Here is a 27,249-nt window from a genome sequence, read left to right as displayed (position 1 = left end):
CTGATTATTGAGTACATCATCTCATCTAACTTTGTTGTAAGTGATTTTCAGGGCTCTGAGTGTGTCTTTGAACTTTTAAACTAGCCCACTGACACACCATTGTTCTCTTCACACATTGAGTGTATTCACTAGGAACCAAACAGAAGCAAAACAGGCCAAAACGGGGAGGGACCCACCTTAATTTGTCCAATAACAAACACAATTTTTTCCCATTGCAAAACATTTAGCTATGGTGTGCGCTAATGAATACAGCCTTTGTTATTATCACTGCAGGATCACAGCCTTCCAGGATACCTGGCCCAAGCTGGAGAAGTGGTTCTCTGGTAAACAGAGCATTCTGATGAGACTGAATGCTGAGATGTCGGAGGACATGCTCTTTAGAAAAGTGGAATCCATCCTGTACCAGGTCATGATGCAGTCGGAAAAAGGTACAGGGCACTAAGGGAATGGTTGGTTTTAAGATAATATATTAATTCCCCAAAATGGGAGATTTGACTTAATGCTACTTTGACTCTAAAATTGTCCAGTGAGATGCCTACTGTACCTAAAGTTGTTGTATGTGTAATTATTTTGACCCACCAGGTGAGGTCGTTGTTTTGGACAGTGGAAAGGCACCAGCGGTCTCAACTGCTCTCGTCCAGGTAACTCCGGTTGCGGTCCCAGCTCCCACTGAGTCCACCCTCACCCAGGAGGGCCTGACTCCAGCTGTGAAATGCTCCAGCTCCAAGTCCAACTCTCGCTCCCCCAAAGGTCGGTTAACAACCACGTAGTGTATCAAATGGCACCCTATTCCCTACATAGTGCACTACTTTTACCCAGCTGTAGCACGCGCTCCAGCAGGTATATCTCTCTGGTCACCCCCAAAGCCAATTCCTCCTTTGGCCGCCTCTCCTTCCAGTTCTCTGCTGCCAATGACTGGAACGAACTACAAAAATCTCTGAAACTGGAAACGCTTATCTCCCTCACTAGCTTTAAGCACCAGCTGTCAGAGCAGCTCATAGATTACTGCACCTGTACATAGCCCATCTATAATTTAGCCCACACAACTACCCCTTCCCCTACTGTATTTATTTATTTATTTTGCTCCTTTGCACCCCATTATTTTTATTTCTACTTTGCACATTCTTCTACTGCAAATCTACCATTCCAGTGTTTTACTTGCTATATTGTATTTACCTCGCCACCATGGCCTTTTTTTGCCTTTACCTCCATTATCTCACCTCATTTGCTCACATTGTATATAGACTTATTTTTCTACTGTATTATTGACTGTATGTTTGTTTTACTTCATGTGTAACTCTGTGTTGTTGTATGTGTCGAACTGCTTTGCTTTATCTTGGCCAGGTCGCAATTGTAAATGAGAACTTGTTCTCAACTTGCCTACCTGGTTAAATAAAGGTGAAATAAATAAATAAATAACTTTTGACCAGAGTCCTATGGGCCCTGGTAAAAAAATAAATAAGTTCTTCACTATATAAGGCATAGGGTACCATTTGGGACAGATAGTTTGTTTCAAAGACAAGAGAACCATGTGGTCAAACAGTTCTGTTCCATTCTGTAGGTTCACAGAGCAACATCGAGAAGAGCACATCCGAAGGGAAAGATGTTCATCGTAAGCTGTCCAAGTCTGGATCAGGTCCATTACTCATATCAGCCTAGCTATTACTAACATTCTACAACAAACAACAGTTGCTCTCACACTGTTTTTAAACCACATTAAAAAAAAAGATGTATGGTGGCCTAGGGTCTTTGGAAGACACTCAATTTCCCTTCTCTATCCGATCCAATAAACAATTAATATGAGAGGAGTGGGACTGCCCCGCTCCTTTAAAAAATAAAATATCCCTTTTCCCCATTGCTTCCAGGAGGAGCCGTGGGGCATTCTAGGACGTTGTCCATAGCCTCCTCCTATGAGAATTCCCATGGTGGGAACACCAGCCCTACAGAGCCCCTTGCTCCCACCCCTGGAACTGCACACTGGGTGTACGTGGACGAGCCCCTTCCCAAGGTACAGTAGGAGTAGGGTGTTGTTTCCCGTAGATGCTAATCTTGGATCAGTTTTGCATTTTCCCCACTAGTGGTTAAGGTTAGGATTGGGAAAAACAGAAGCTGATCCAACATCTGTACCTAGGGGGAACTTTACCCTGTACTGGTGCATACTGGTGGAAGACAAGAGAACCATTATAGGTTTGCATGGGCTTTTTCTCTTCCCATTAGCTCTCAGTCACAATGTATAATCTCATTAGCTCTCAGTCAGAATGTATAATCTCATTAGCTCTCAGTCAGAATGCATAGTCTCATTAGCTCTCAGTCAGAATGTATAATCTCATTAGCTCTCAGTCACAATGCATAGTCTCATTAGCTCTCAGTCAGAATGTATAATCTCATTAGCTCTCAATCAGAATGTATAATCTCATTAGCTCTCAGTCAGAATGTATAATCTCATTAGCTCTCAGTCAGAATGCATAGTCTCATTAGCTCTCAGTCAGAATGCATAGTCTCATTAGCTCTCAGTCACAATGCATAGTCTCATTAGCTCTCAGTCAGAATGTATAATCTCATTAGCTCTCAGTCAGAATGCATAATCTCATTAGCTCCCAGTCAGAAATCGTAGTCTCATTAGCTCTCAGTCAGAATGCATGGATGTGTTCAGCATAAAGGTTCAGGCCAATTACGAATCAATTAACAAAGAGAACCAGGCACTGGTCCTTCTGCTCTCATTCTTGAAATCAATGAGGTCTAGAACTACAAGGTTGAGTTGAGTCATTTGCAATAGCCATGGATGGCCACAAGAGGGACCTCCCAAACTTCTATTTACACTCATTGGCCTGGTCTCTGTCTATGTTTGAGCCTGCATTTCCCCATTCGACTTTCTTTTGTGGAGTAGGGTGAAGTTGCCCCTAGACGCTGATCTTGAGTCAGTTTTGCATTTCTCCCACTAATGGTTAAGGTTAGGATTGGGGAAGAGAAAGCTGATCCTAGATCTGTAACTAAGGGAAACTTCACCCCAGAGCATCTTTTGTCTTTTCCCCAGGAGATACCAGAGTACCTGGTTCCATACTGGGAGAATGTGTGTAACTCCTATGTGACTAACGTCAAGGCCGTGATGCAGAACCTCCGCACAGAACGCATCTTGATCATTCACCATCTGTTTAACATCAGGTGAGGAGAAAGGATCGGTGTCCCGCTAGCGGGACAACTTCCGGTGAAGCTGGAGGGTGCGCAATTCAAATAAATAATCATAAATATTATGGATTTTAAACATTTAAGTACATATAAGTGTCTTATATCGGCTGAAAGCTTAAATTCTTGTTAATCTAATTGCACTGTCCGATTTACAGTAGCTATTACAGTGAAAACACGCCATGCAATTGTTTGAGGACGGCGCCCCACATCAACATTTTTCCACCGGCACAGGTTTCATACATTCACATATAACGATTTAATATTCACTTTTTGAAAATCTTCCTCTGATTTGTCATCCAAATGGTCCCAGCTATAACATGTAGTGTCGTTTTGTTAGATAAAATCCTTCTTTATATCCCAGAAAGTCAGTTTAGTTTGGGCCATCGAGGAAGGAGAAATCCGAAAATCTACCCCTAAACTTTGTTTCAACAAGTCAAAAAAAAAATCTATTTACTCACCCTAAAATGTAATCAAACTATAATATTTCTTTCGGAAAGAAGTATGTCCAACAGGAAACCGATTTTATCAGGTGCATAATGTCTTCATGGCGCGCGCAAACACGAATTTCCAAGACTTTGTCCTACTAAAACTGTTATTTCTTATTTGTTTTTGAAGTTACAAGCCTGAAACCTTGAACATAGACTGCTGACACCCTGTGGAAGCCATAGAAATTGCATCCAGGGAGCTAATTTTCAATATCTCTTGCATTTCTAAGAGGTTGGTTTCTCTCAACAACAAAGAAATACGGTTGGTTTTTCTCCTACCATATCTATTGTGTTATATTCTCCTACGTTATTTTAACATTTCTACAAACTTCAAAGTGTTTTATTTTCAATGGTACCAATTATATGCATATCCTGGCTTCAGGGCCTGAGCTACAGGCAGTTTACTTTGGGCACGTCATTCAGGCAGGAAGTGGAGAAAAAAGGGGCCTAGCCCTAAGAAGTTTTAACAATGGCGCCAGAGAAGAAGGCTGACGTTTTACGTTTTCCCAACCGATTGTGTTTTTTGTTTGTTTATTTGCGTTGTTTGTAACTTATTTTTTAAATTATTTTGTACATTATGTTGCCACTACCGTCTCTTATGACCGAAAATAACTTCTGGACATCAGGACTGCGATTACTCACCACGGACTGCCAGAATACTTTTTCCCCCTTTAAAACCGCTAGTGAACCACCTCGACAACATCCGGTGAAATTGCAGAGCGTGAAATTCAAAATACAAAAATCGTAATATTAAACATTCATGAACATACAAGTGTCCTACATCATTTAAAAGCTTAACTTCTTGTTAATCCAACCGCGTTGTCAAATTTAAAAAAGGCTTTACGGCGAAAGCATACCATGCGATTATCTAAGGACAGCGCTCCGCATACACCAGCATTAAAAACATTTTCCAAACCAGCAGAGGCGTCACAAAAATCTGAAATAGCGATAAAATAAATTACCTACCTTTGAAGATCTTCCTCTGTTTGCAATCCCAAGGGTCCCAGCTCCACAACAAATGGTCATTTTGTTTCGATAAAGTCCTTTATATCCCAAAAAAGTCAGTTTAGTTGGCGCGTTTGATTCAGTAACTCGTTCAACTGGCAGACAAAGGAATTCTAAAAGTTACCAATAAACTTTGTCCAAACAAGTCAAACAACATTTCTAATCAATCCTCAGGTACCCTAATATGTAAATATTCGAATAAACCCCAACTTCCTTCCATTCTGCTAGCAAAAGTGCAATCTTTGGAGAATAAAAACGATGACCTACGCGGAAGATTAAACTACCAACGGGACATTCAAAACTGTAATATCTTATGCTTCATGGAGTCGTGGCTGAACGACGACACTATCAACATACAGCTGGCTGGTTATGCACTGTACCGGCAGGACAGAACAGCGACGTCTGGTAAGACAAGGGGCGGCGGACTATGTATTTTTGTAAATAACAGCTGGTGCATGATATCTAAGGAAGTCTCGAGCTATTGCTCGCCGGATAAGCTGTAGACCACACTATCTACCTAGAGAGTTTTCATCTGTATTTTTTGTAGTTGTTTATATACCTCCACAGACGGAGGCTGGCACTAAGACAGCATTGCATGAGCTGTATTCCGCCATAAGAAAACGCTCACCCAGAGGCGGCGCTCCTAGTAGCCTGGGACTTTAATGCAGGGAAACTTAAATCAGTTTTAGAAATGTTCTTCCAGCATGATAAATGTGCAACCAGAGGAAAAAAAACTCTGGACCACCTTTACTCCACACACAGAGACGCATACAAAGCTCTCCCTCGCCCTCTATTTGGCAAATCTGACCATAATTCTATCCTCCTGATTCCTGCTTACAAGCAAAAATTAAAGCAGGAAGCACCAGTGACTAGATCAATAAAAAAGTGGTCAGATGAAGCAGATGCTAAGCTACAGGACTGTTTTGCTAGCACAGACTGGAATATGTTCCGGGATTCCTCCGATGGCATTGAGGAGTACACCACATCAGTCATTGGCTTTATCAATATGTGCATCGATGACATCGTCCCCACAGTGACCGTACGTACATACCCCAACCAGAAGTCATGGATTAGCGGAAACATCTGCACTGAGCTAAAGGCTAGAGCTGCTGCTTTCAAGGACGGGGACTCTAACCCGGAAGCTTATAAGAAATCCCGCTATGCCCTCCAACGAACCATTAAACAGGCAAAGCGGCAATACAGGGCTAAGATCAAATCATACCACACCTGCTCTGACGCTCGTCGGATGTGGCACGGCTTGCAAACCATTACAGACTACAAAGGGAAGCACAGCCGAGAGTTGCCCAGTGACACGAGCCTACCAGATGAGCTAAACTACTTCTATGCTCGCTTCGAGGCAAATAACACTGAAACATGCATCAGAGAACCAGCTGTTTCCCGGAAGACTGTGTGATCACACTCTCCGCAGCCGATGTGTGTAAGACCTTTAAACAGCTCAACATTCACAAGGCCGCAGGGCCAGACGGATTACCAGGACGTGTACTGCGAGCATGCGCTGACCAACTTGCAAGTTTCTTCACTGACATTTTCAACCTCTCCCTGTCCGAGTCTGTAAACCCAACATGTTTTAAGCTGACCACTATAGTGCCTGTGCCCAAGAACACTAAGGTAACCTGCCTAAATGACTACTGACCCGTAGCACTCACGTCTGTAGCCATGAAGTGCTTTGAAAGGCTGGTCATGGCTCACATCAACACCATTATCCCATAAACCCTAGACCCACTCCAATTTGCATACCGCCCCAACAGATCCACAGATGATGCAATCTCTATTGCACTCCACACTGCCCTTTCCCACCTGGATAATGGAACACCTATGTGAGAATGCTATTCATTGACTACAGCTCAGCGTTCAACCTCATAGTGCCCTCAAAGCTCATCAATAAGCTAAGGACCCTGGGACTAAACACCTCCCTCTGCAACTGGATCCTGGACTTCCTGACGGGCCGCCCTGAGGTGGTAAGGGTAGGTAACAACACATCCGCCACGCTGATCCTCAACACAGGGGCCCCTCGGGGGTGGGTGCTTAGTCCCCTCCTGTACTCCTTGTTCACTCATGACTGCACGGCCAGGCACGACTCCAACACCATCATTAAGTTTGCCGATGACACAACAGTGGTATGCCTGATCACCGACAACGACGAGACAGCCTATAGGGAGGAGGTCAGAGACCTGGCCGTGTGGTGCTAGGACAACAACCTCTCCCTCAACGTGATCAAGACAAAGGAGATGATTGTGGACTACAAGAAAAGGAGGACCGAGTACGCCCCCATTCTCATCGACGGGGCTGTAGTGGAGCAGGTTGAGAGCTTCAAATTCCTTGGTGTCCACATCACCATCAAGCTAACATGGTCCAAGCACGCCAAGACAGTCGTGAAGAGGGCACGACAAAACCTATTCCCCCTCAGGAGACTGAAAAGATTTGGCATGGGTCCTCAGATCCTCAAAAGGTTCTACAGCTGCACCATCGAGAGAATCCTGACTGGTCGCATCACTGCCTGGTGTGGCAACTGCTCGGCCTCTGACCGCAAGGCACTACAGACGGTAGTGAGAACAGCCCAGTACATCACTGGGGTTAAGCTACCTGCCATCCAGGACCTCTACACCAGGCGGTGTCTGAGGAAGGCCCTGAAAATTGTCCGACTCCAGCCACCCTAGTCATAGACTGTTCTCTCTGATACTGCACGGCAAGCTGGAGCGCCAATTCTAGGTCCAAGAGGCTTCTAGAGAGCTTCTACCCCCAAGCCATAAGACTCCTGATCATCTAATCAAATAGCTACCCAGACTATTTGCATTGCCCCCCCCTCTCTTTTACACCAGTGCTACTCTCTTGTTATCTATGCATAGTCACTTTAATAACTTTACCTACATGTACATATTACCTCAACTGGTGCCCCCGCACATTGACTCTGTACCGGTAACCCCTGTATATAGTCTCGCTATTGTTATTTTACTGCTGCTCTTTAATTACTTGTTACTTTTATTTCTTATTCTTATCCGTATTTGTTTAAACTGCATTGTTGGTTTGGGGCTCGTAAGTAAGCATTTCACTGTAAGGTCTGTTGTATTCGGTGCAGGTTACTAATAAAATTAAATTTGACATTGTTTAGTGCACAATGGATGTAAGAAAAAAGGGAATACCTAGTCAGTTGTACAACTGAATTGTATCTTCCGCATTTAACCCAACTCTGACAAACCCATATTATTCGCCTGGTCCCAGATCTGTAAACTCCTATATCACAAACAGATCTGGGATCAGGCTACGGTAGTATTACCTCCTTTCTTGGAACTGTGACGTCTGTTAAATGCACTTAAAATATATTTGACTTGACATACCATCTCACAACATTTCATCTGTGCTGATCTCTAACCAAATTGTATTGGTCACATACGTGTTTAGCAGATGTTATTGGTCACATACACGTGTTTAGCAGATGTTATTGGTCACATACACGTGTTCAGCAGATGTTATTGGTCACATACACGTGTTTAGCAGATGTTATTGGTCACATACGTGTTTAGCAGATGTTATTGGTCACATACAAGTGTTTAGCAGATGTTATTGGTCACATACAAGTGTTCAGCAGATGTTATTGGTCACATACAAGTGTTCAGCAGATGTTATTGGTCACATACAAGTGTTTAGCAGATGTTATTGGTCACATACAAGTGTTTAGCAGATGTTATTGGTCACATACAAGTGTTCAGCAGATGTTATTGGTCACATACAAGTGTTCAGCAGATGTTATTGGTCACATACAAGTGTTTAGCAGATGTTATTGGTCACATACATGTTTAGCAGATGTTATTGGTCACATACAAGTGTTTAGCAGATGTTATTGGTCACATACACGTGTTTAGCAGATGTTATTGGTCACATACATGTTTAGCAGATGTTATTGGTCACATACAAGTGGTTAGCAGATGTTATTGGTCACGTACAAGTGTTTAGCAGATGTTATTGGTCACATACAAGTGTTTAGCAGATGTTATTGGTCACGTACAAGTGTTTAGCAGATGTTATTGGTCACATACATGTTTAGCAGATGTTATTGCGGGTGTAGCAAAATGCTTATTTTTCTAGCTCCAACAGTGCAGTAACATCTAACAATTTCACAACAATACACACAAATCTAAAGCAAAGGAATGGAATTAAGAATATAGAAATATTTGGGCGAGCAATGTCAGAGCGGCATAGACTAAGATACAGTATATACATATGAGATGAGTAATGCAAAAATATGTAAACATTATTAAAGTGGCCAGTGATTCCAAGTAATGTCTGTTTTTTGATCTGATCTCGCATCAGTGAGGATGCCTTGATGACTTGGATCTATACTACTGCTGTAAAAAGATCAAGGGTGTGGGGTTTCCACGTCACCATGTTCAATAACAAAACAGGCACCAGTGGCACAAATAGAATGCACAGGGGAAGTTTATTGGGGATTTTGGTACACGGGGAATTCACCAATCACCTCACAATCCACAAGCTGTTCTCTTTGTCCATTCCGTTTTCCAGGGGTAATCCTCACACTCTGGTCCTCAGCCAATCCAGTACACAAGGGGGGTAATCCAACAGTCCAGGTCACAATTTTTTTGCTCTCGTTTCTCTCACCACCTCTGCCCCTTTGTGCAGGCTGCTTCCTCCTTTATCCCCAAGCACTCCGTGGCTTAACGAGTTACAGTCTTGCCTCGTTGGGGTAGGAAGTCCATATAAGGCTTTGGGGTGGAGCCAGCGACCTGCAAGATATCTCTCCTCGATTACCACTCCCCTCACCTCTTCCTGCCGTCTGCCACACTGCATTTGGGATATGTACAGTGTGAACAGAGAGAAGTAACTCTAACTCTCTTATCTTGTGACGCTTGCAGAGAGGAGTTTAAGCAGTACCTCCGACGGCCCGACCTGAAGCAAGAGTTCGTGTCCCAGTGGCAGCAGAACTATAACAGCATCCCCAAGGACATGAGAGATGACGAGGAGACCAAGGCAGAGCTGCACCAGCGTCTGGATGTAGGCTACAGTAACATAAACGCCATCAAAGCCGTGTCTGTGTGACATTTGCTCATGTCTGCTGTTTTTCCCATTGCCTGTCAATACTGAGAGTCTGTCTGTCGCTATGTTGGTCCGTCTGTCTGTCTATCCGTCCGTCCTTCTGTCTCGTCGGTCTGTCCTTCTGTCTGTGTTTGTCTATCTTTCTCGTCTGGTGTCGTGACACTGCAGGACCTGCGCGAGCGTCTGTGGGACATCTGTGATAAGCGTAAGGAAGAAGCGGGGCAGGAGCGGGCGGCGATCATGTGCGACGGCTGGCTGGAAGACCACACGGCGGTGCTCATCAACCATTTCTCCACACTAATGCAGGTGATGCTCCTCCCATCCTGCTCATGAACATGTTATCTTAGCATCACCCAGAACCAAATATCACATGCGCTTGCCAGCTGACAATAAAAAGCAAGTTGAAATGAGAATCTCCATCTTAAATTTGCTCCAGGGGCGCCATAATACTATGGCTGACCCTTTAAAACAACACATATCACTGCACTTTAAAACAACACATATCACTGGTGTATGTGACAATAAAACATAAAAAAAAATATATATATATATATCTAAATATATACAGTACCAGTCAAAAGTTTGGACACACCTACTCATTCCAGTTTTTTTTTTTTTTTTTACTATTTTCTACATTGTAGAATAATAGTGAAGACATCAAAACTATGAAATAACACATATAGAATCATGTAGTAACCAAAAAAGTATCAAAATATATTTATATTTGAGATTCTTCTAAGTAGCAACCCTTTGCCTTGATGACAGCTTTGCACACTCTTGGTATTCTCTCAACCAGCTTCATGAGGTAGTCACCTGAAATGCTAAAAGTTAATTTAAGGAATTTATTTTCTTTTTCATGCGTTAGAGCCAATCAGTTTTGTTGTGACAAGGTAGCGGTGGTATACAGAAGACAGCCTTATTTGGTAAAAGACCAAGTCCATATTATGGCAAGAAAGAGCTAAAATAAGCAGAGAAACGACAGTCCATCATTACTGACATGAAGGTCAGTCAATGCGGAACATTTCAAGAACTTTGAAAGTTTCTTCAAGTCTAGTCGCAAAACCCATCAAGCGCTATGATGAAACTGTCTCTCATGAGGACTGCCACATGAAAGGAAGACCCAGAGTTACCTCTGCTGCAGAGGATAAGTTCATTAGAGTTAACTGCACCTCCGCTTGCAGCCCAAATAAATGCTTCACAGATTTCAAGTAGAGGCACATCTCAACATTAACTGTTCCAACGAGACTGTGTGAATCAGGCCTTCATGGTCGAATTGCTGCAAAGAAACCACTACTAAAGGACACCATTAAGAAGAAGAGACTTGCTTTGGCCAAGAAACACGATCATTGGACATTAGACTGGTGGAAATCTGTCCTTTGGTCTGATGAGTCCAAATTTTAGGTTTTTGGTTCCAACCACCGTGTCTTTGTGACACGCAGAGTAGGTGAACGGATGATCTCCGCATGTGTGGTTCCCACGTGAAGCATGGAGGAGGAGGTGTGATGGTGTGGGGGTGCTTTGCTGGTGACACTGTCTGTGATTTATTTAGAATTCAAGGCACACTTAACCAGCATAGCTACCATGGCATTCTGCAGCGATACGCCATCCCATCTGGTTTGCGCTTAGTGTGACTATCATTTGTTTTTCAACAGGACAATGGCCCAACACACCTCCAGTCTGTGTAAGGGCTATTTGACCAATAAGGAGAATGATGGAGTGCTGCATCAGATGACCTGGCCTCCACAATCACCTGACCTCAACCCAATTGAGATGGTTTGGGATGAGTTGGACCGCAGAGTGAAGGAGAAGCAGCCAACAAGTAATCAGCAAATGTGGGAACTCCTTCAAGACTGTTGGAAAAGGATTCCTCATGAAGCTGGTTGAGAGAAGGCCAAGAGTGTGCAAAGCTGTCATCAAGGCAAAGGGTGGCTGCTTTGAAGAATCTAAAATATATTTTGATTTGTTTAATGCTTTTTTGGTTACTACATGATTCCATATGTGTTATTTCATAGTTTTGATGAATTCACTATTCCACAATGTAGAAAATAGTAAAAATAAAGATAACCCTTGAATGAGTAGGTGTGTCCAAACTTTTGACTGGTACTGTATATACAGTTGAAGTCGGAAGTTTACATACCCTGAGGTTGGAGTCATTAAAACTCATTTGTCAACCACTCCACACATTTCTTGTTAACAAACTATAGTTTTGGCAAGTCAGTTAGGACATCTACTTTGTGCATTACACAAGTCATTTTTCCAATAATTGTTTACAGACTGATTATTTCACTTATAATTCACTGTATCACAATTCCAGTGGGTCAGAAGTTTACATACACTAAGTTGACTGTGCCTTTAAACAGCTTGGAAAATTCCAGAAAATTATGTCATGGCTTTAGAAGCTTCTGATAGGCTAATTGACATCATTTGAGTCAATTGGAGGTGTACCTGTGAATGTATTTCAAGGCCTACCTTCAAACTCTGTGCCTCTTTGCTTGACATCATGTGAAAATCAAAAGAAATCAGCCATGACCTCAGAAAAACATTTGGAGACCTCCACAAGTCTGGTTCATCCTTGGGAGCAATTTCCAAACGCCTGAAGGTACAACATTCATCTGTACAAACAATATTACGCAAGTATAAACACCATGGGACCACGCAGCCGTCATACCGCTCAGGAAGGAGACGCGTTCTGTCTCCTAGAGATGAACGTACTATGGTGTGAAAAGTGCAAATCAATCCCAGAACAACAGCAAAGGACCTTGTGAAGATGCTGGAGAAAACAGGTACAAAGGTATCTATATTCACAGTAAAACGAGTCCTATATCAACATAACCTGAAAGGCCGCTCAGCAAGGAAGAAGCCACTGCTCCAAAACCGCCATAAAAAGCCAGACTATGGTTTGCAACTGCACATGGGGACAACTATCTTACTTTTTGGAGAAATGTCCTCTGGTCTGATGAAACAAAAATAGAACTGTTTGGCCATAATGACCATCGTTATGTTTGGAGGAAAAAGGGGGAGGCTTGCAAGCCGAAGAACACCATCCCAACCGTGAAGCACAGGGGTGGCAGCATCATGTTGTGGGGGTGCTTTGCTGCAGGAGGGACTGGTGCACTTCACAAACTAGATGGCATCATGAGGAAAGGAAAATGATGTGGATATATTGAAGTGGGTCTTCCAAATGGACAATGACCCCAAGCATACTTCCAAAGTTGTGGCAAAATGGCTTAAGGACAACAAAGTCAAGGTATTGGAGTGGCCATCACAAAGCCCTGACCTCAATCCCATAGAAAATTTGTGGGCAGAACTGAAAAAGCTTGTGCGAGCAAGGAGGCCTACAAACCTGACTCAGTTACACCATCTCTGTCAGGAGGAATGGGCCAAAATTCACCCAACTTATTGTGGGAAGCTTGTGGAAGGCTACCTGAAACTTTTGACCCAAGTGAAACAATTTAAAGGCAATGCTAACAAATACTAATTGAGTGCATGTCAACTTCTGACCCACTGGGAATGTGATGAAAGAAATAAAAGCTGAAATAAATAATTCTCTCTACTATTATTCTGACATTTCACATTCTTAAAATATAGTGGTGATCCTAACTGACGTAAGATAGGGAATTTTTACAAGGATTAAATGTCATGAATTGTGAAAAACTTAGTTTAAATGTATTTGGCTAAGGTGTATGTAAACTTCCGACTTCAACTGTATATATATATATAAAAAATAATCCAGGACTATGCTTAATATGTGTCTGGGAAACCACCCCTAATTGCTAAATCTGTCATGAGCGACTGTACAATTGCTTACGTGTATAAGTGAAAACGGGAATGTTTCAGGTTTGGTTTTTATCTCCATTTCGAGGTTGGTTAGCTCCTTGGCTGAAATGCACACTGATGTACTAATGTTGTCCTCCTCCAGGTGGAAGTGGACCGATTCCAGGACTCTCTACGTCTCCTGCGGGATTACTACACAGGCATGTACAAACAGGTGCTGTCTGAGGCGGGGCCAGAATTCACCTGTATTCCACTGCTAGACATCGTGGTGCTGGAGGAGCCAGGAACCCAGACTGACAAATCCAAGAGGCAAGCATTAGGCTGCTGCTCAGGAGAAGGGATTCGTCCAGATTCATCCGAAATACCTAGGGTGTATTCACTAGAAACCATTCTGAACCAAATGGAAGCAAACAGGGAGGGACCAATCTACATTTGTCCAATACTAAAACTCCTGTTTTGGTTGCAAAATGTTAGTTTTTTTCATTGAAAAAGGTTTTGCTACGGTGTGCCCTAATGAATACACACCTGCTTTTCTGACAGTTATTCTCCATTGATGTATAATAGAAACTGACCTAGCTAGCTGCTATCCCCTAGCCAAAATCTGGATTTTCTGTCAGTTATTATCCGTTTATGCAGAGCATAATGAAGTGGCCTTTTGTGCAGTCAATCACAGCATGGACCCATTTGATCTGGTATGCCAATGCCAGTCAGGGAGAATCACAGCTATTTCAATAGTTAATACCTTTGCTTATTTAGAGGAATTTACAGTATATGGTTTTCAACAATTGTTACTGTCGTCTCATCAAACACTCCTGTCCCTCCAGTTCTGAAAGAGTCACCAAGAGTGCTGGTAAAAGAGACTCTGAAGGAGATGAGAAGAAGAAAACCAAAGTGTAAGATAAAGCCTGGCACTACCCAATTTACCTCTCACCGTGGTAAAATATAGACATGTTAAAGGGATATTTCCTACAAAAACAATATTGTAGAACTTTGTTCACATAAGTCCACTGTTAATGCAATCCCATTTTTGTTTGCATGTTAGCAGTCAGGTTTTCAAGATAAGGCATTTTCAGTACAGAGCAAAAACTTCCATTGATGATGCGTTTTGCATCATGTGATTTTGTTGTCTGTTATTGCAGTGTTCCACTGATTCCCCGCAGACCTCCCTCTACTGAAGTGGCCTCTATGAAACAGAAAGGCTTCCAGGACCCTGACGAGAAGCTGCTGCATGACATCTATCAGACTGCTCTGACAGCCATCAACAACATGGTGAAGAAGTGTGTGTGTGTGGTGTGTGTGTGTGTGTGCGAGCATACGTGTGTGTTTCTCATGGGTAGTTGTGTGTGTCCAGGTGTCAGTGGAGGCGGTGCAGCGCGAGGCAGAGGAGAATGAGGAGGCTCAGCAGCAGATGGATAGACAACGGCTACAGAGAATGTCCCAAGCCTCCGCCTCCGCCGCCGCCGCAGCCAACTCTGGCAAGGACAAGAAGAAAGCTGGCACCAAGAAGAAAGGTTGGACTTTTCTACCCCAGTGGTATTCAAATCCGAGCCTGGAGGTCCGGAGTACTGCTGGTTTTCTGTTCGACCTGAAAATAATTGTACCCAACTGGTGTCCCAGGTCTAAATCAGTCCTTTATTAGGGGGGGAACAATGAAAATCACCAGCTTCAAGGTCCAGATTTGGATTTGCCCCGTACACTCTCTCACTCCACAATCGTCTCCTCTCACCATTCAGAAGAAATGTCCATCTTAAAATTGAGTACATGATCTAAAGTCAACAGTTAGGAAAATATCACATACTGTCACAAGCTACTATGATCAGCATTGTTTGTTTGATGGGACTGGGATCCCTGCACGTCAGTATGTGTCAAGCATATTTATTTTTGTGTCAACAGTTTTGAGGATTTTCTCTTGAAAATGACTACTCAGAAGCCAGGCCTTATTTTGATGAGTAAATTGGATGACTTCCTTTTTTAGGCCCCCCCTCCCCTGCTCAGGAGCCCAGTCCACCCCCTGCCCCAGAGGAAGATTCAGAGGAGGTCTGCAAGAGGGCCATACGAAACAAAATCAGACAGGAGTATGCTGCAGCCCTCGACCATGAAGGTACCTAACTACAGCATTGGCTGAGCCCAAATGCCACCCTATTCCCTATATAGTGCACTACTGTTGACCAGGGCCCTGCTATAACCTACATAGTGCACTACATTTGACCAGAGTCCTGTGGGCCCTTATCACATTAGTGCCCTATATAGGTAATAGGGTGCCTTTTGGGACGCAGCCTTCCCCAGCTGAGACACCCGTGCATACCCCACAAGACATGCCACCAGAGGTCTCTTCACAATCCCCAAGTCCAGAGCAGACTATTGGAAATGTACAGTACTACATAGAGCCATGACTACATGAAACTCCACATCAGGTAACTGATGCAATCAGTAGAATCAGATTTAAAATACAGGTAAAAATACACCATATGGACCAGCGGGGACTGTGAAGTAACACAAACATAGGTACAGACACATGAATACACACACATGATAACATACGCGCTATACACACACGTACACATGGATTTTGTGTTGTAGATATGTGGTAGTGAAGTATGGGCCTGAGGGCACACACTTAGTGGGTTGTGAATTCTGTAATGAATGTATTGTAATGTTTTTAAAATTGTATAACTGAAGAGTAGCTGGCAGCAGCTAATGGGGATCCATAACAAATACAAATGCTTTTACGTGCCCCTCCACCCCACCTTCCCAGACAGTGCAGTGAAGGTGCGTGTGGAGCTGGTCAAGGCCTGTGCTCTGTGCATGGTGAGGGTTCTGCACAGACAGGCAGAGCAGGCCTTCAGGACCATGGAGGAGTGGCTGGGAGCCCGCTTCCTGTCTGAGATGAACAGGTATACTCCGGCGATGAAGTTCCCCCTAGGTACAGGTCTAGGATCAGCTTCCTCTCCCCAATCCTAACCTTAACCATTAGTGGGGAAAATGCTAAACTGACCCAAGATCAGCATCTAGGGTCAACTTCACCCTACTTCTCTGTCCCCCCAGCATTGACCAGCTGGCTGAGGTGGTGCGTCACCACATCGAGTCGGCCGCCAAGCTCCAGAGTGAACTGATGCTGGTATGCACCGACTTCTTCCTGAACGGGGACATGCGGGTTGTTGTCAGCCCCCCTAACCCTCCTCGCCCCGCCCCTTTGGAGCTTCCCACAGACAGTACTCTCACCATCCTGCAGTTGGAGGCCTTCTACCGCCAGCTACGCAAGGTGGCGCCCACAGGTCTGCAACAATAATATATGTACACAGTATTACCCAAGTATATGTACTAATCTATATAATTATCAGTGGTGGAACAAGTACTCAATTGTCATACTTGAGTAAAAGTAAAGTTACCTTAATAGAAAATGACTCAAGTAAAAGTCATCCAGTAAAATACTACTTGAGTAAAAGTCTAAAAGTATTTGGTTTTAAAAATACTTAAGCATTAAAAGTAAATGGAATTGCTAAAATGTATTGCTAAAATGTCAAAAGTAAAAGTATAAATAATTAAAAATTCCTTATATTAAGCAAACCAGTAGGGTTGACCAGGGATGTTTTCTTGATAAGTGTGTGAATTGGACAATTTTTCCTGTCAAAATGTAACGAGTACTTTTGGGTGTCAGGGAAATGTATGGAGCAAAGTAAAAGTAAAAGTAGCCAAAAATATAAATAGTAAAGTACAGATACCAACAAAAAATACTTAAGTAGTACTTTAAAGTATTTTTACTTAAGTACTTTACGCCACTGGTAATTATATATTTATAGTATCATTAAATAGTACCCGCAAAACACCAGTCTCAACGTCAACAGTGAAGAGGCGACTCCGGGATGCTGGCCTTCTAGGCAGACTTCCTCTGTCCAGTGTCTGTGTTCTTTTGCCCATCTTAATATTTAATTTTTATTGGCCAGTCTGAGATATGGCTTTATCTTTGCAACTCTGCCTAGAAGGCCAGCATCCCGGAGTCGCCACTTCACTGTTGACGTTGAGACTGGTGTTTTGCGGGTACTATTTAATGAAGCTGCCAGTTGAGGACTTGCGAGGTGTCGATACTAATGTACTTGTCCTCTTGCTCAGTTGTGCATCGGGGCCTCCCACTCCCACTCCTCTTTCTATGCTGGTTCTGGTTAGAGGCAGTTTGCGCTGTTCTGTGAAGGGAGTAGTACACAGCGTTGTACGAGATCTTCAGTTTCTTGGCAATTTCTCGCATGGAATAAGCCTTCATTTCTCAGAAGAAAGTATTTGTTTCTGGCCATTTTGAGCCTGTAATCGAACCCACAAAGGCTGATGCTTCAGATACTCAACTAGTCTAAAGAAGGCCAGTTTTATTGCATCTTTAATCAGGACAACAGTTTTCAGCTGTGCTAACATTATTGCAAAAGGGTTTTCTAATGATCAATTACCTTTTAAAATGATAAACTTGGATTAGCTAACACAACGTGCCATTGGAACACAGGAGTGCTGATAATGGGCCTCTGTACGCCTATGTAGATATTCCATTAAAAATCTGCCGTTTCCAGCAACAATAGTCATTTACAGTGTAGACATTGTTAATGTTGTATTTCTGATCAATTTGATGTTATTTTAATGGACAAAAAATGTGCTTTTCTTTCTAAAACAAGGACATTTCTAAGTGACCCCAAACTTTTGAACGGTAATGTACGTGGGTCGTTGGATTCCCCTGATTTATGTGAATCTCAATTGTATTTCTTTGATTCCTCATGTCCTTTTTTCTTGCTTCCTTCTCAAAACGCATTGGAGGAGACGATCCGAGGTTCCTCCCCTCTGACCTCCTCCATTGCATTTTGATAAGGAGGTGAGGAGAAAGGATGCGAGGAATCAAGGATTTATCAACTGATATGCTTGAGATTCACAGATCGACTCTGTGTGTCCCATCAGGTGTGCAGTGCAGTACTGACTTCTGGGAGATCCTGCAGGAGATCACCTCTCTGAACATGGGGACCAACGCTCTGCCAGACCCCTGGATGCACATCTCAGAGTCTCAGGTACACTCACTGGCTGGCTGGCTGGCTGTCTGGTTGGTTGACTGACTGGCCGACTCACTGGCTGACTGCCTGGCAGACTGCCTGACTGACTGGCCGACTCACAGACTGACTGACTGGCCGACTCACAGACTGACTGACTGGCCGACTCACAGACTGACTGACTGGCCGACTCACAGACTGACTGACTGGCCGACTCACAGACTGACTGACTGGCCGACTCACAGACTGACTGACTGGCCGACTCACAGGCTGACTGACTGGCCGACTCACAGACTGACTGACTGGCCGACTCACAGACTGACTGACTGGCCGACTGGCCGACTCACAGACTGACTGACTGGCCGACTCACTGGCCGACTCACTGGCCGACTCACTGGCCGACTCACTGGCCGACTCACTGACTGACTCACTGACTGACTGACTGACCCACTGACTCAATCACTGACTGACTGACTGACTCGCTGACCCACTGACTCAATCACTGACCCGCTGACTGACTCGCTGACCCACTGACTGACTCACTGACTGACTCACTGACTCACTGACTGACTCACTGACTGACTGGCTGACTCACTGACTGACTCACTGACCCGCTGACTGGCTGACTCACTGGCTGACTCACTGGCTGACTGACCCGCTGGCTGACTGACCCATTGGCTGACTAACTCACTCACTGACTGACTCACAACATGGCTACTAGGGTGTCAACATGGCCCCAAACAGTCATGTTCTCATGAACAGACATCACTGACCCACTGGCTGACTGACTGACTGACCCACTGACTCACTGACCTACTGACCGACTTGCTGACTGACTGACTCACTGACTGACTGGCTGACTGACCCGTTGGCTGACTGGCTGACTGACCCGTTGGCTGACTGGCTGACTGACCCATTGGCTGACTGGCTGACTGACCCATTGGCTGACTGACCCATTGGCTGACTGACCCGCTGACTAACTCGCTGGCTGGCTGGCTGACTGACTGACTCACTGACTGACTGGCTGACTGGCTGACTGACTCACTGCCCGATTGGCTGACTTACTGACTGATCCATGGGCTGGCTGGCTGACTGGCTGGCTGGCTGACTGATTGACCCATTGGCTGGCTGGCTGACTTACTGACTGATCCATGGGCTGGCTGGCTGGCTGGCTGGCTGACTGACTCACTGACTAACTGACTGGCTGACTGACTGACTTACTGACTGACTCACTGACTGACTAACTCACTGGCTGACTCGCTGACTGACTGACCGATTGGCTGACTTACTGACTGGTCCATGGGCTGGCTGGCTGGCTGGCTGACTGATTGACCCATTGGCTGGCTGACTTACTGACTGACTGACTGACTGACTGACTGGCTGACTGACTGGCTGACTGACTGACTGACTCACTGTCTGACTGACTCACTGACTGGCTGACTGACTCACTGACTGACTCACTGACCCGCTGACTGACTCACTGACTGACTCACTGACCTGCTGACTGACTGACCGATTGGCTGACTTACTGACTGATCCATGGGCTGGCTGGCTGGCTGACTGATTGACCCATTGGCTGGCTGGCTGACTTACTGACTGATCCATGGGCTGACTGGCTGGCTGGCTGACTGATTGACCCATTGGCTGGCTGACTTACTGACTGACTGGCTGACCCATTGGCTGACTCACTGACTGACTGACTGGCTGACTCACAACATGGCTACTAGGGTGTCATCACGGCCACAAACAGTCATGTTCTCATGAACAGACATGGAGTGTGTGGTTTTAAATGTGTTTGTGTGAAATATGTGTGTGTGCAGCTGGTGGAGCTGGTGTCGACGCTAACCCAGAACACAGAGATGCTGGACTGGCGTCAGTTCCTGCTGAGTGCCGCCCTCCCCTGGCCCACCCCCACTCTGCCTCAGCTGCTGCAAGTGTTGGCCCGCTTCAAGATGGCGGACGCTGGGGCCACAGGGTCTTTGACTGAGGAGCAGTACTTAAAGGTACCTTCCTACGCTATGGGGTGAAGTTTCCCCTAGGTACAGATCTAGGTTTAGCTTCCCCTTCCCCAATCCTAACCTTAATCATCAGTGGGGGAAATGCTAAACTGACCCATGATCAGCATCAAGGGGAAACTTCACCATATACCACCTACCTACAGTACACTGCCAGCTCTTCAAAAAACTCTACTATCACCATCACGTTTCCCATTACACACAAGGATATTAGCACTTTTTAAACATATGGCGCTCAAATCTTTATGTCTTGATTAGCATCAAATGATGGCTGCCAAAATTCATGAATTACATCATTACAGGTGCTAGGCGAAGACTTGACATTGTCGCTCATACTGTGATACCTGGTTGATATGTATGAATGAATCATATTTTCTTGCTTCATTATTAGGTTGAGTTGTGGTTCCCCAGTGAGCGGGCACTGTCCATTCCCGAAGACCTGTCTGAGCCACTTCCTTACGATCGCTTGGCTAATCTACGGAAGGTACACATAGCAACAACATCCAGACATGGGTTCAAATACTATTAGAATTCTTTGAAATACTTTTTAGTGCTTAGTTAAGCCTGCCTGGAGTGTCAGATGGGCAGGGTTTGCAGTTTTGCGACTACTCTGTTGGTTCCATTGCAAGCTCAATCAAGCCCAAATAAGGTATTTTAAATTATTTTAAATAGTATTTGAACCCAGGTCTCACAACAAGCAAGTGCTTGAATTTATAAATGGAATAATACAAATCATCACACAATGTTGCATTGATAATTCATCTGCAAATATTTCTTGCAGTTTTTCTTCCTGCTTTTCGCCGACCCCAATTGTTCGCCAGCTCGTGTCGACTACGTGACCATGCTGCTGTACTTCGCTGCCCACCCTGACCCTATGCAGGGCTTTGTCCGAGCTCTCAGTGTCGTCATGGGACAGCCACTTCGACACCACTCTAGCAGTAGACTTCTCAAGGTTGGCTACGTCACTCTGCATCTAAGGCTGCATGTGAAGCAGGATCCTATTCCCCTATATAATGTCCCGGCTGTAGTCAAAAGGAGTGTACTATATAGTGTCCCGGCTGTAGTCAAAAGGAGTGTACTATATAGTGTCCCGGCTGTAGTCAAAAGGAGTGTACTATATAGTGTCCCGGCTGTAGTCAAAAGGAGTGTACTATATAGTGTCCCGGCTGTAGTCAAAAGGAGTGTACTATATAGTGTCCCGGCTGTAGTCAAAAGGAGTGTACTATATAGTGTCCCGGCTCTAGTCAAAAGGAGTGTACTATATAGTGTCCCGGCTGTAGTCAAAAGGAGTGTACTATATAGTGTCCCGACTCTAGTCAAAAGGAGTGTACTATATAGTGTCCCGGTTGTAGTCAAAAGGAGTGTACTATATAGTGTCCCGGCTGTAGTCAAAAGGAGTGTACTATATAGTGTCCCGGCTGTAGTCAAAAGGAGTGTACTATATAGTGTCCCGGCTGTAGTCAAAAGGAGTGTACTATATAGTGTCCCGGCTGTAGTCAAAAGGAGTGTACTATATAGTGTCCCGGCTCTAGTCAAAAGGAGTGTACTATATAGTGTCCCGGCTGTAGTCAAAAGGAGTGTACTATATAGTGTCCCGGCTGTAGTCAAAAGGAGTGTACTATATAGTGTCCCGGCTGTAGTCAAAAGGAGTGTACTATATAGTGTCCCGGCTGTAGTCAAAAGGAGTGTACTATATAGTGTCCCGGCTGTAGTCAAAAGGAGTGTACTATATAGTGTCCCGGCTGTAGTCAAAAGGAGTGTACTATATAGTGTCCCGGCTGTAGTCAAAAGGAGTGTACTATATAGTGTCCCGGCTGTAGTCAAAAGGAGTGTACTATATAGTGTCCCGGCTGTAGTCAAAAGGAGTGTACTATATAGTGTCCCGGCTCTAGTCAAAAGGAGTGTACTATATAGTGTCCCGGCTGTAGTCAAAAGGAGTGTACTATATAGTGTCCCGGCTGTAGTCAAAAGGAGTGTACTATATAGTGTCCCGGCTGTAGTCAAAAGGAGTGTACTATATAGTGTCCCGGCTGTAGTCAAAAGGAGTGTACTATATAGTGTCCCGACTCTAGTCAAAAGGAGTGTACTATATAGTGTCCCGGCTGTAGTCAAAAGGAGTGTACTATATAGTGTCCCGACTCTAGTCAAAAGGAGTGTACTATATAGTGTCCCGGCTGTAGTCAAAAGGAGTGTACTATATAGTGTGCCGACTCTAGTCAAAAGGAGTGTACTATATAGTGTCCCGGCTGTAGTCAAAAGGAGTGTACTATATAGTGTCCCGGCTGTAGTCAAAAGGAGTGTACTATATAGTGTCCCGACTCTAGTCAAAAGGAGTGTACTATATAGTGTCCCGGCTGTAGTCAAAAGGAGTGTACTATATAGTGTCCCGGCTGTAGTCAAAAGGAGTGTACTATATAGTGTCCCGGCTGTAGTCAAAAGGAGTGTACTATATAGTGTCCCGACTCTAGTCAAAAGGAGTGTACTATATAGTGTCCCGACTCTAGTCAAAAGGAGTGTACTATATAGTGTCCCGGCTGTAGTCAAAAGGAGTGTACTATATAGTGTGCCGACTCTAGTCAAAAGGAGTGTACTATATAGTGTGCCGACTCTAGTCAAAAGGAGTGTACTATATAGTGTCCCGGCTGTAGTCAAAAGGAGTGTACTATATAGTGTCCCGGCTGTAGTCAAAAGGAGTGTACTATATAGTGTCCCGATGGTAGTCAAAAGGAGTGTACTATATAGTGTCCCGGCTGTAGTCAAAAGGAGTGTACTATATAGTGTCCCGGCTGTAGTCAAAAGGAGTGTACTATATAGTGTCCCGGCTGTAGTCAAAAGGAGTGTACTATATAGTGTCCCGGCTGTAGTCAAAAGGAGTGTACTATATAGTGTCCCGGCTGTAGTCAAAGGAGTGTACTATATAGTGTCCCGGCTGTAGTCAAAAGGAGTGTACTATATAGTGTCCCGGCTGTAGTCAAAAGGAGTGTACTATATAGTGTGCCGACTCTAGTCAAAAGGAGTGTACTATATAGTGTCCCGACTCTAGTCAAAAGGAGTGTACTATATAGTGTCCCGGCTGTAGTCAAAAGGAGTGTACTATATAGTGTCCTGGCTGTAGTCAAAAGGAGTGTACTATATAGTGTCCCGATGGTAGTCAAAAGGAGTGTACTATATAGTGTCCCGGCTGTAGTCAAAAGGAGTGTACTATATAGTGTCCCGACTCTAGTCAAAAGGAGTGTACTATATAGTGTGCCGACTCTAGTCAAAAGGAGTGTACTATATAGTGTCCCGGCTGTAGTCAAAAGGAGTGTACTATATAGTGTCCCGATGGTAGTCAAAAGGAGTGTACTATATAGTGTCCCGGCTGTAGTCAAAAGGAGTGTACTATATAGTGTCCCGGCTGTAGTCAAAAGGAGTGTACTATATAGTGTCCCGACTCTAGTCAAAAGGAGTGTACTATATAGTGTCCCGACTCTAGTCAAAAGGAGTGTACTATATAGTGTCCCGACTCTAGTCAAAAGGAGTGTACTATATAGTGTCCCGGCTGTAGTCAAAGGGAGTGTACTATATAGTGTCCCGGCTGTATTCAAAAGGAGTGTACTATATAGTGTCCCGGCTGTAGTCAAAAGGAGTGTACTATATAGTGTCCCGATGGTAGTCAAAAGGAGTGTACTATATAGTGTCCCGGCTGTAGTCAAAAGGAGTGTACTATATAGTGTCCCGGCTGTAGTCAAAAGGAGTGTACTATATAGTGTCCCGGCTGTAGTCAAAAGGAGTGTACTATATAGTGTCCCGGCTGTAGTCAAAAGGAGTGTACTATATAGTGTCCCGGCTCTAGTCAAAAGGAGTGTACTATATAGTGTCCCGGCTGTAGTCAAAAGGAGTGTACTATATAGTGTCCCGGCTGTAGTCAAAAGGAGTGTACTATATAGTGTCCCGGCTGTAGTCAAAAGGAGTGTACTATATAGTGTCCCGGCTGTAGTCAAAAGGAGTGTACTATATAGTGTCCCGGCTGTATTCAAAAGGAGTGTACTATATAGTGTCCCGGCTGTAGTCAAAAGGAGTGTACTATATAGTGTCCCGGCTGTAGTCAAAAGGAGTGTACTATATAGTGTCCCGGCTGTAGTCAAAAGGAGTGTACTATATAGTGTCCCGATGGTAGTCAAAAGGAGTGTACTATATAGTGTCCCGGCTGTAGTCAAAAGGAGTGTACTATATAGTGTCCCGATGGTAGTCAAAAGGAGTGTACTATATAGTGTCCCGGCTGTAGTCAAAAGGAGTGTACTATATAGTGTCCCGGCTGTAGTCAAAAGGAGTGTACTATATAGTGTCCCGGCTCTAGTCAAAAGGAGTGTACTATATAGTGTCCCGGCTCTAGTCAAAAGGAGTGTACTATATAGTGTCCCGGCTGTAGTCAAAAGGAGTGTACTATATAGTGTCCCGGCTCTAGTCAAAAGGAGTGTACTATATAGTGTCCCGGCTGTAGTCAAAAGGAGTGTACTATATAGTGTCCCGGCTGTAGTCAAAAGGAGTGTACTATATAGGGGAATATGGTACCGTGTTGTCTAAACTACACCTCATAGTCCCTATTAGATGTATCATGTGCATATGTTTCAAGTCCAGTGTCATCAACATACTGTATGGAATGTTGATAACTTAGTAGTAGTAGTAGTGGTAGTAATAGTAGCAGTAGTAATAGTATCAGTAGTAGTATCAGTAATAGTATCAGTATCAGTAGTAGCAGTAGTAGTAGTAGTAGTAATAGCAGTAGTAGTAGTAATAGCAGTAGTAGTAGTAATAGCAGTAGTAGTAGTAGTAGTAATAGCAGTAGTAGTAGCAGTATTAGTAGTAGCAGTAGTAGTATCAGTAGTAGCAGTATCAGTAGTAGTAGCAGTAATATTATCAGTAGTAGTAGCAGTAGCAGTAGTAGTAGCAGTAGTAGTAGTAGCAGTAGTAGTAGTATCAGTAGTTACAGGGGTAGTAGTAGTTGTAGCAGTAGTACCATTAGTAGTAGTAGCTTGGCCTTGGTGGGATAGCTCAGAGCATCTGCTCATTTCTATCCATTGTTTGATGACTAACTGTGAATTTATAGTCGGTGCCTTACATGGAGGAGGGGCTGAGTGAGTCGACCGAGCTAGAGGAGGAGGTGGAGACTCAGGGGGGGCCAAGAGGGGAGGAGGGGGTGTCCATCCCTGCCCTCCTCAGAGCTATCTGTCACGGGGGAGCCTGGGAGGCATGCCACAACCGCTTCCATCCCAACTGGAAGAGTCCTGATGAATATAAAGAGGTACAGGACAGGAGTTTCACTCCCTTCTGTAAGATATATATATATAACCTGGTCCCAGATCTGTTTGTGCTGTCATGACAACTCCCTGTCATGACAGTGAGTGACAAGGAGTTAGCAGAAACAGATCTGGGACCAGGCTAAGAGACATATGAAACACTACTTCCCACTTAATCATATTGCTTATGTTGCTGTTTTTTGCCAAATGATGATGCCACTCTTACCCACTCCTACCTAACAAAAAATAACCAAATTTTGATTTACTGGGATGAACTGAACTATCTGGCTGATTGATGAACGATTTCATCAATCAATCAATCAAATGTATTTATAAAGCCCTTTTTTACATCAGCCGATGTCACAAAGTGCTGTACAAAAACCCAGCCTAAAACCCCAAACAGCAAGCAATGCAGATGTAGAAGCACGGTGGCTAGGAAAAACTCCCTAGAAAGGCCGTTAAGAAACCTAGAGAGGAACCAGACTCTGAGGGGTGGCTAGTCCTCTTCTGGCTGTGCCGGGACATCAATCTGTCTTTTGAACGAAAATGTGTACATGTTGTTTTGGAGCTGCTTGTTAAGTATAGGATTGTTCTTTACCCACAGGACTTTGTGAAGGTCTACAGAGAACTGGGGTACAAGGTTGAGGACAAGATTCCATTCTCCATCCTATCCCAGCATCCGGTCATACAAGATCTGATCGAGGGCTCCGCTCAATACCAACTCATTGTTAGTATGGACCAATAGAAAACTTCACACTCAAAAGATAAACACACTGTATAGTATTCACAACACGATACCTAGGTTCAAATAGTATTGGCTTTCTTTCACATACTTTGAATGTTTGTTTGAGTCTGCCGAATGGGTGGGATCTGTGTGCTTTTGGGACTGTTTCATTGGTCCCCAAGATTGATCAAACACAGCTCAAATATTTGAAAGAAAACGACTACTATTTGAATCCAGGTCCGAGCCCATATAGAAAGACAATCCCTCTTCACGTTCTTATTAAACAGTGATCAAGCTAACCTCTCCATGCTCTCCCTCTCATTCCCAGGATATTCACCGAGCTCTGCAGGTCCAACAGAGCGAAGGGGAGCCTCTGTCTTTGATGGTGTCTTAAAATAAATATACCTAATATATCACGCAGTTAACTCTCACAAGCTAACCTGAGATTCCCATCCACTTAGAAATGCAGTTGACTTAAAATAATTCAGCAAATTATACAGTGCATTATAAAGTAAAATAATTTCAATTAATTATTTCAAAATGTTAACCTTCAGTTTATGAATTACATGCCTCTTTCTTGAAGTAAAGTGTTTTATTAAATTCACAAAAATTAAGACTTTGTTGGTCTTGTTATGCTGATAATGATTGTGGTTTTAACATATCCTCAACAAACATTGTCCCCAATATCAAATA

General features: G+C 44.0%; 1 protein-coding gene across 1 annotated transcript in view; it reads left to right on the top strand.

The window, feature by feature from the left end:
* The window catches only part of spef2 (sperm flagellar 2), a 52,088-nt gene extending 25,050 nt beyond the window's left edge, over positions 1-27,038 (top strand). Inside the window, exons 16-36 of the mRNA XM_038996837.1 lie at positions 274-428; positions 583-750; positions 1,562-1,612; positions 1,866-2,008; positions 3,035-3,162; positions 9,566-9,704; positions 9,915-10,052; positions 13,666-13,829; positions 14,345-14,413; positions 14,660-14,789; positions 14,872-15,031; positions 15,496-15,621; positions 16,276-16,414; positions 16,566-16,795; positions 18,453-18,559; positions 20,359-20,541; positions 20,945-21,037; positions 21,335-21,505; positions 25,643-25,837; positions 26,437-26,559; positions 26,885-27,038. Coding sequence (XP_038852765.1) covers positions 274-428; positions 583-750; positions 1,562-1,612; positions 1,866-2,008; positions 3,035-3,162; positions 9,566-9,704; positions 9,915-10,052; positions 13,666-13,829; positions 14,345-14,413; positions 14,660-14,789; positions 14,872-15,031; positions 15,496-15,621; positions 16,276-16,414; positions 16,566-16,795; positions 18,453-18,559; positions 20,359-20,541; positions 20,945-21,037; positions 21,335-21,505; positions 25,643-25,837; positions 26,437-26,559; positions 26,885-26,950 — 2,878 coding nt within the window. The 3' untranslated portion in view covers positions 26,951-27,038. The remainder of the gene's footprint in view (positions 1-273; positions 429-582; positions 751-1,561; positions 1,613-1,865; positions 2,009-3,034; positions 3,163-9,565; positions 9,705-9,914; positions 10,053-13,665; positions 13,830-14,344; positions 14,414-14,659; positions 14,790-14,871; positions 15,032-15,495; positions 15,622-16,275; positions 16,415-16,565; positions 16,796-18,452; positions 18,560-20,358; positions 20,542-20,944; positions 21,038-21,334; positions 21,506-25,642; positions 25,838-26,436; positions 26,560-26,884) is intronic.
* The last annotated feature ends 211 nt before the right edge of the window (positions 27,039-27,249 follow it).

Source organism: Salvelinus namaycush, chromosome 1 (genome assembly GCF_016432855.1).
Source record: "Salvelinus namaycush isolate Seneca chromosome 1, SaNama_1.0, whole genome shotgun sequence".
Taxonomy (NCBI): domain Eukaryota; kingdom Metazoa; phylum Chordata; class Actinopteri; order Salmoniformes; family Salmonidae; genus Salvelinus; species Salvelinus namaycush.
This window is presented reverse-complemented; position numbering and strand designations above follow the sequence as displayed.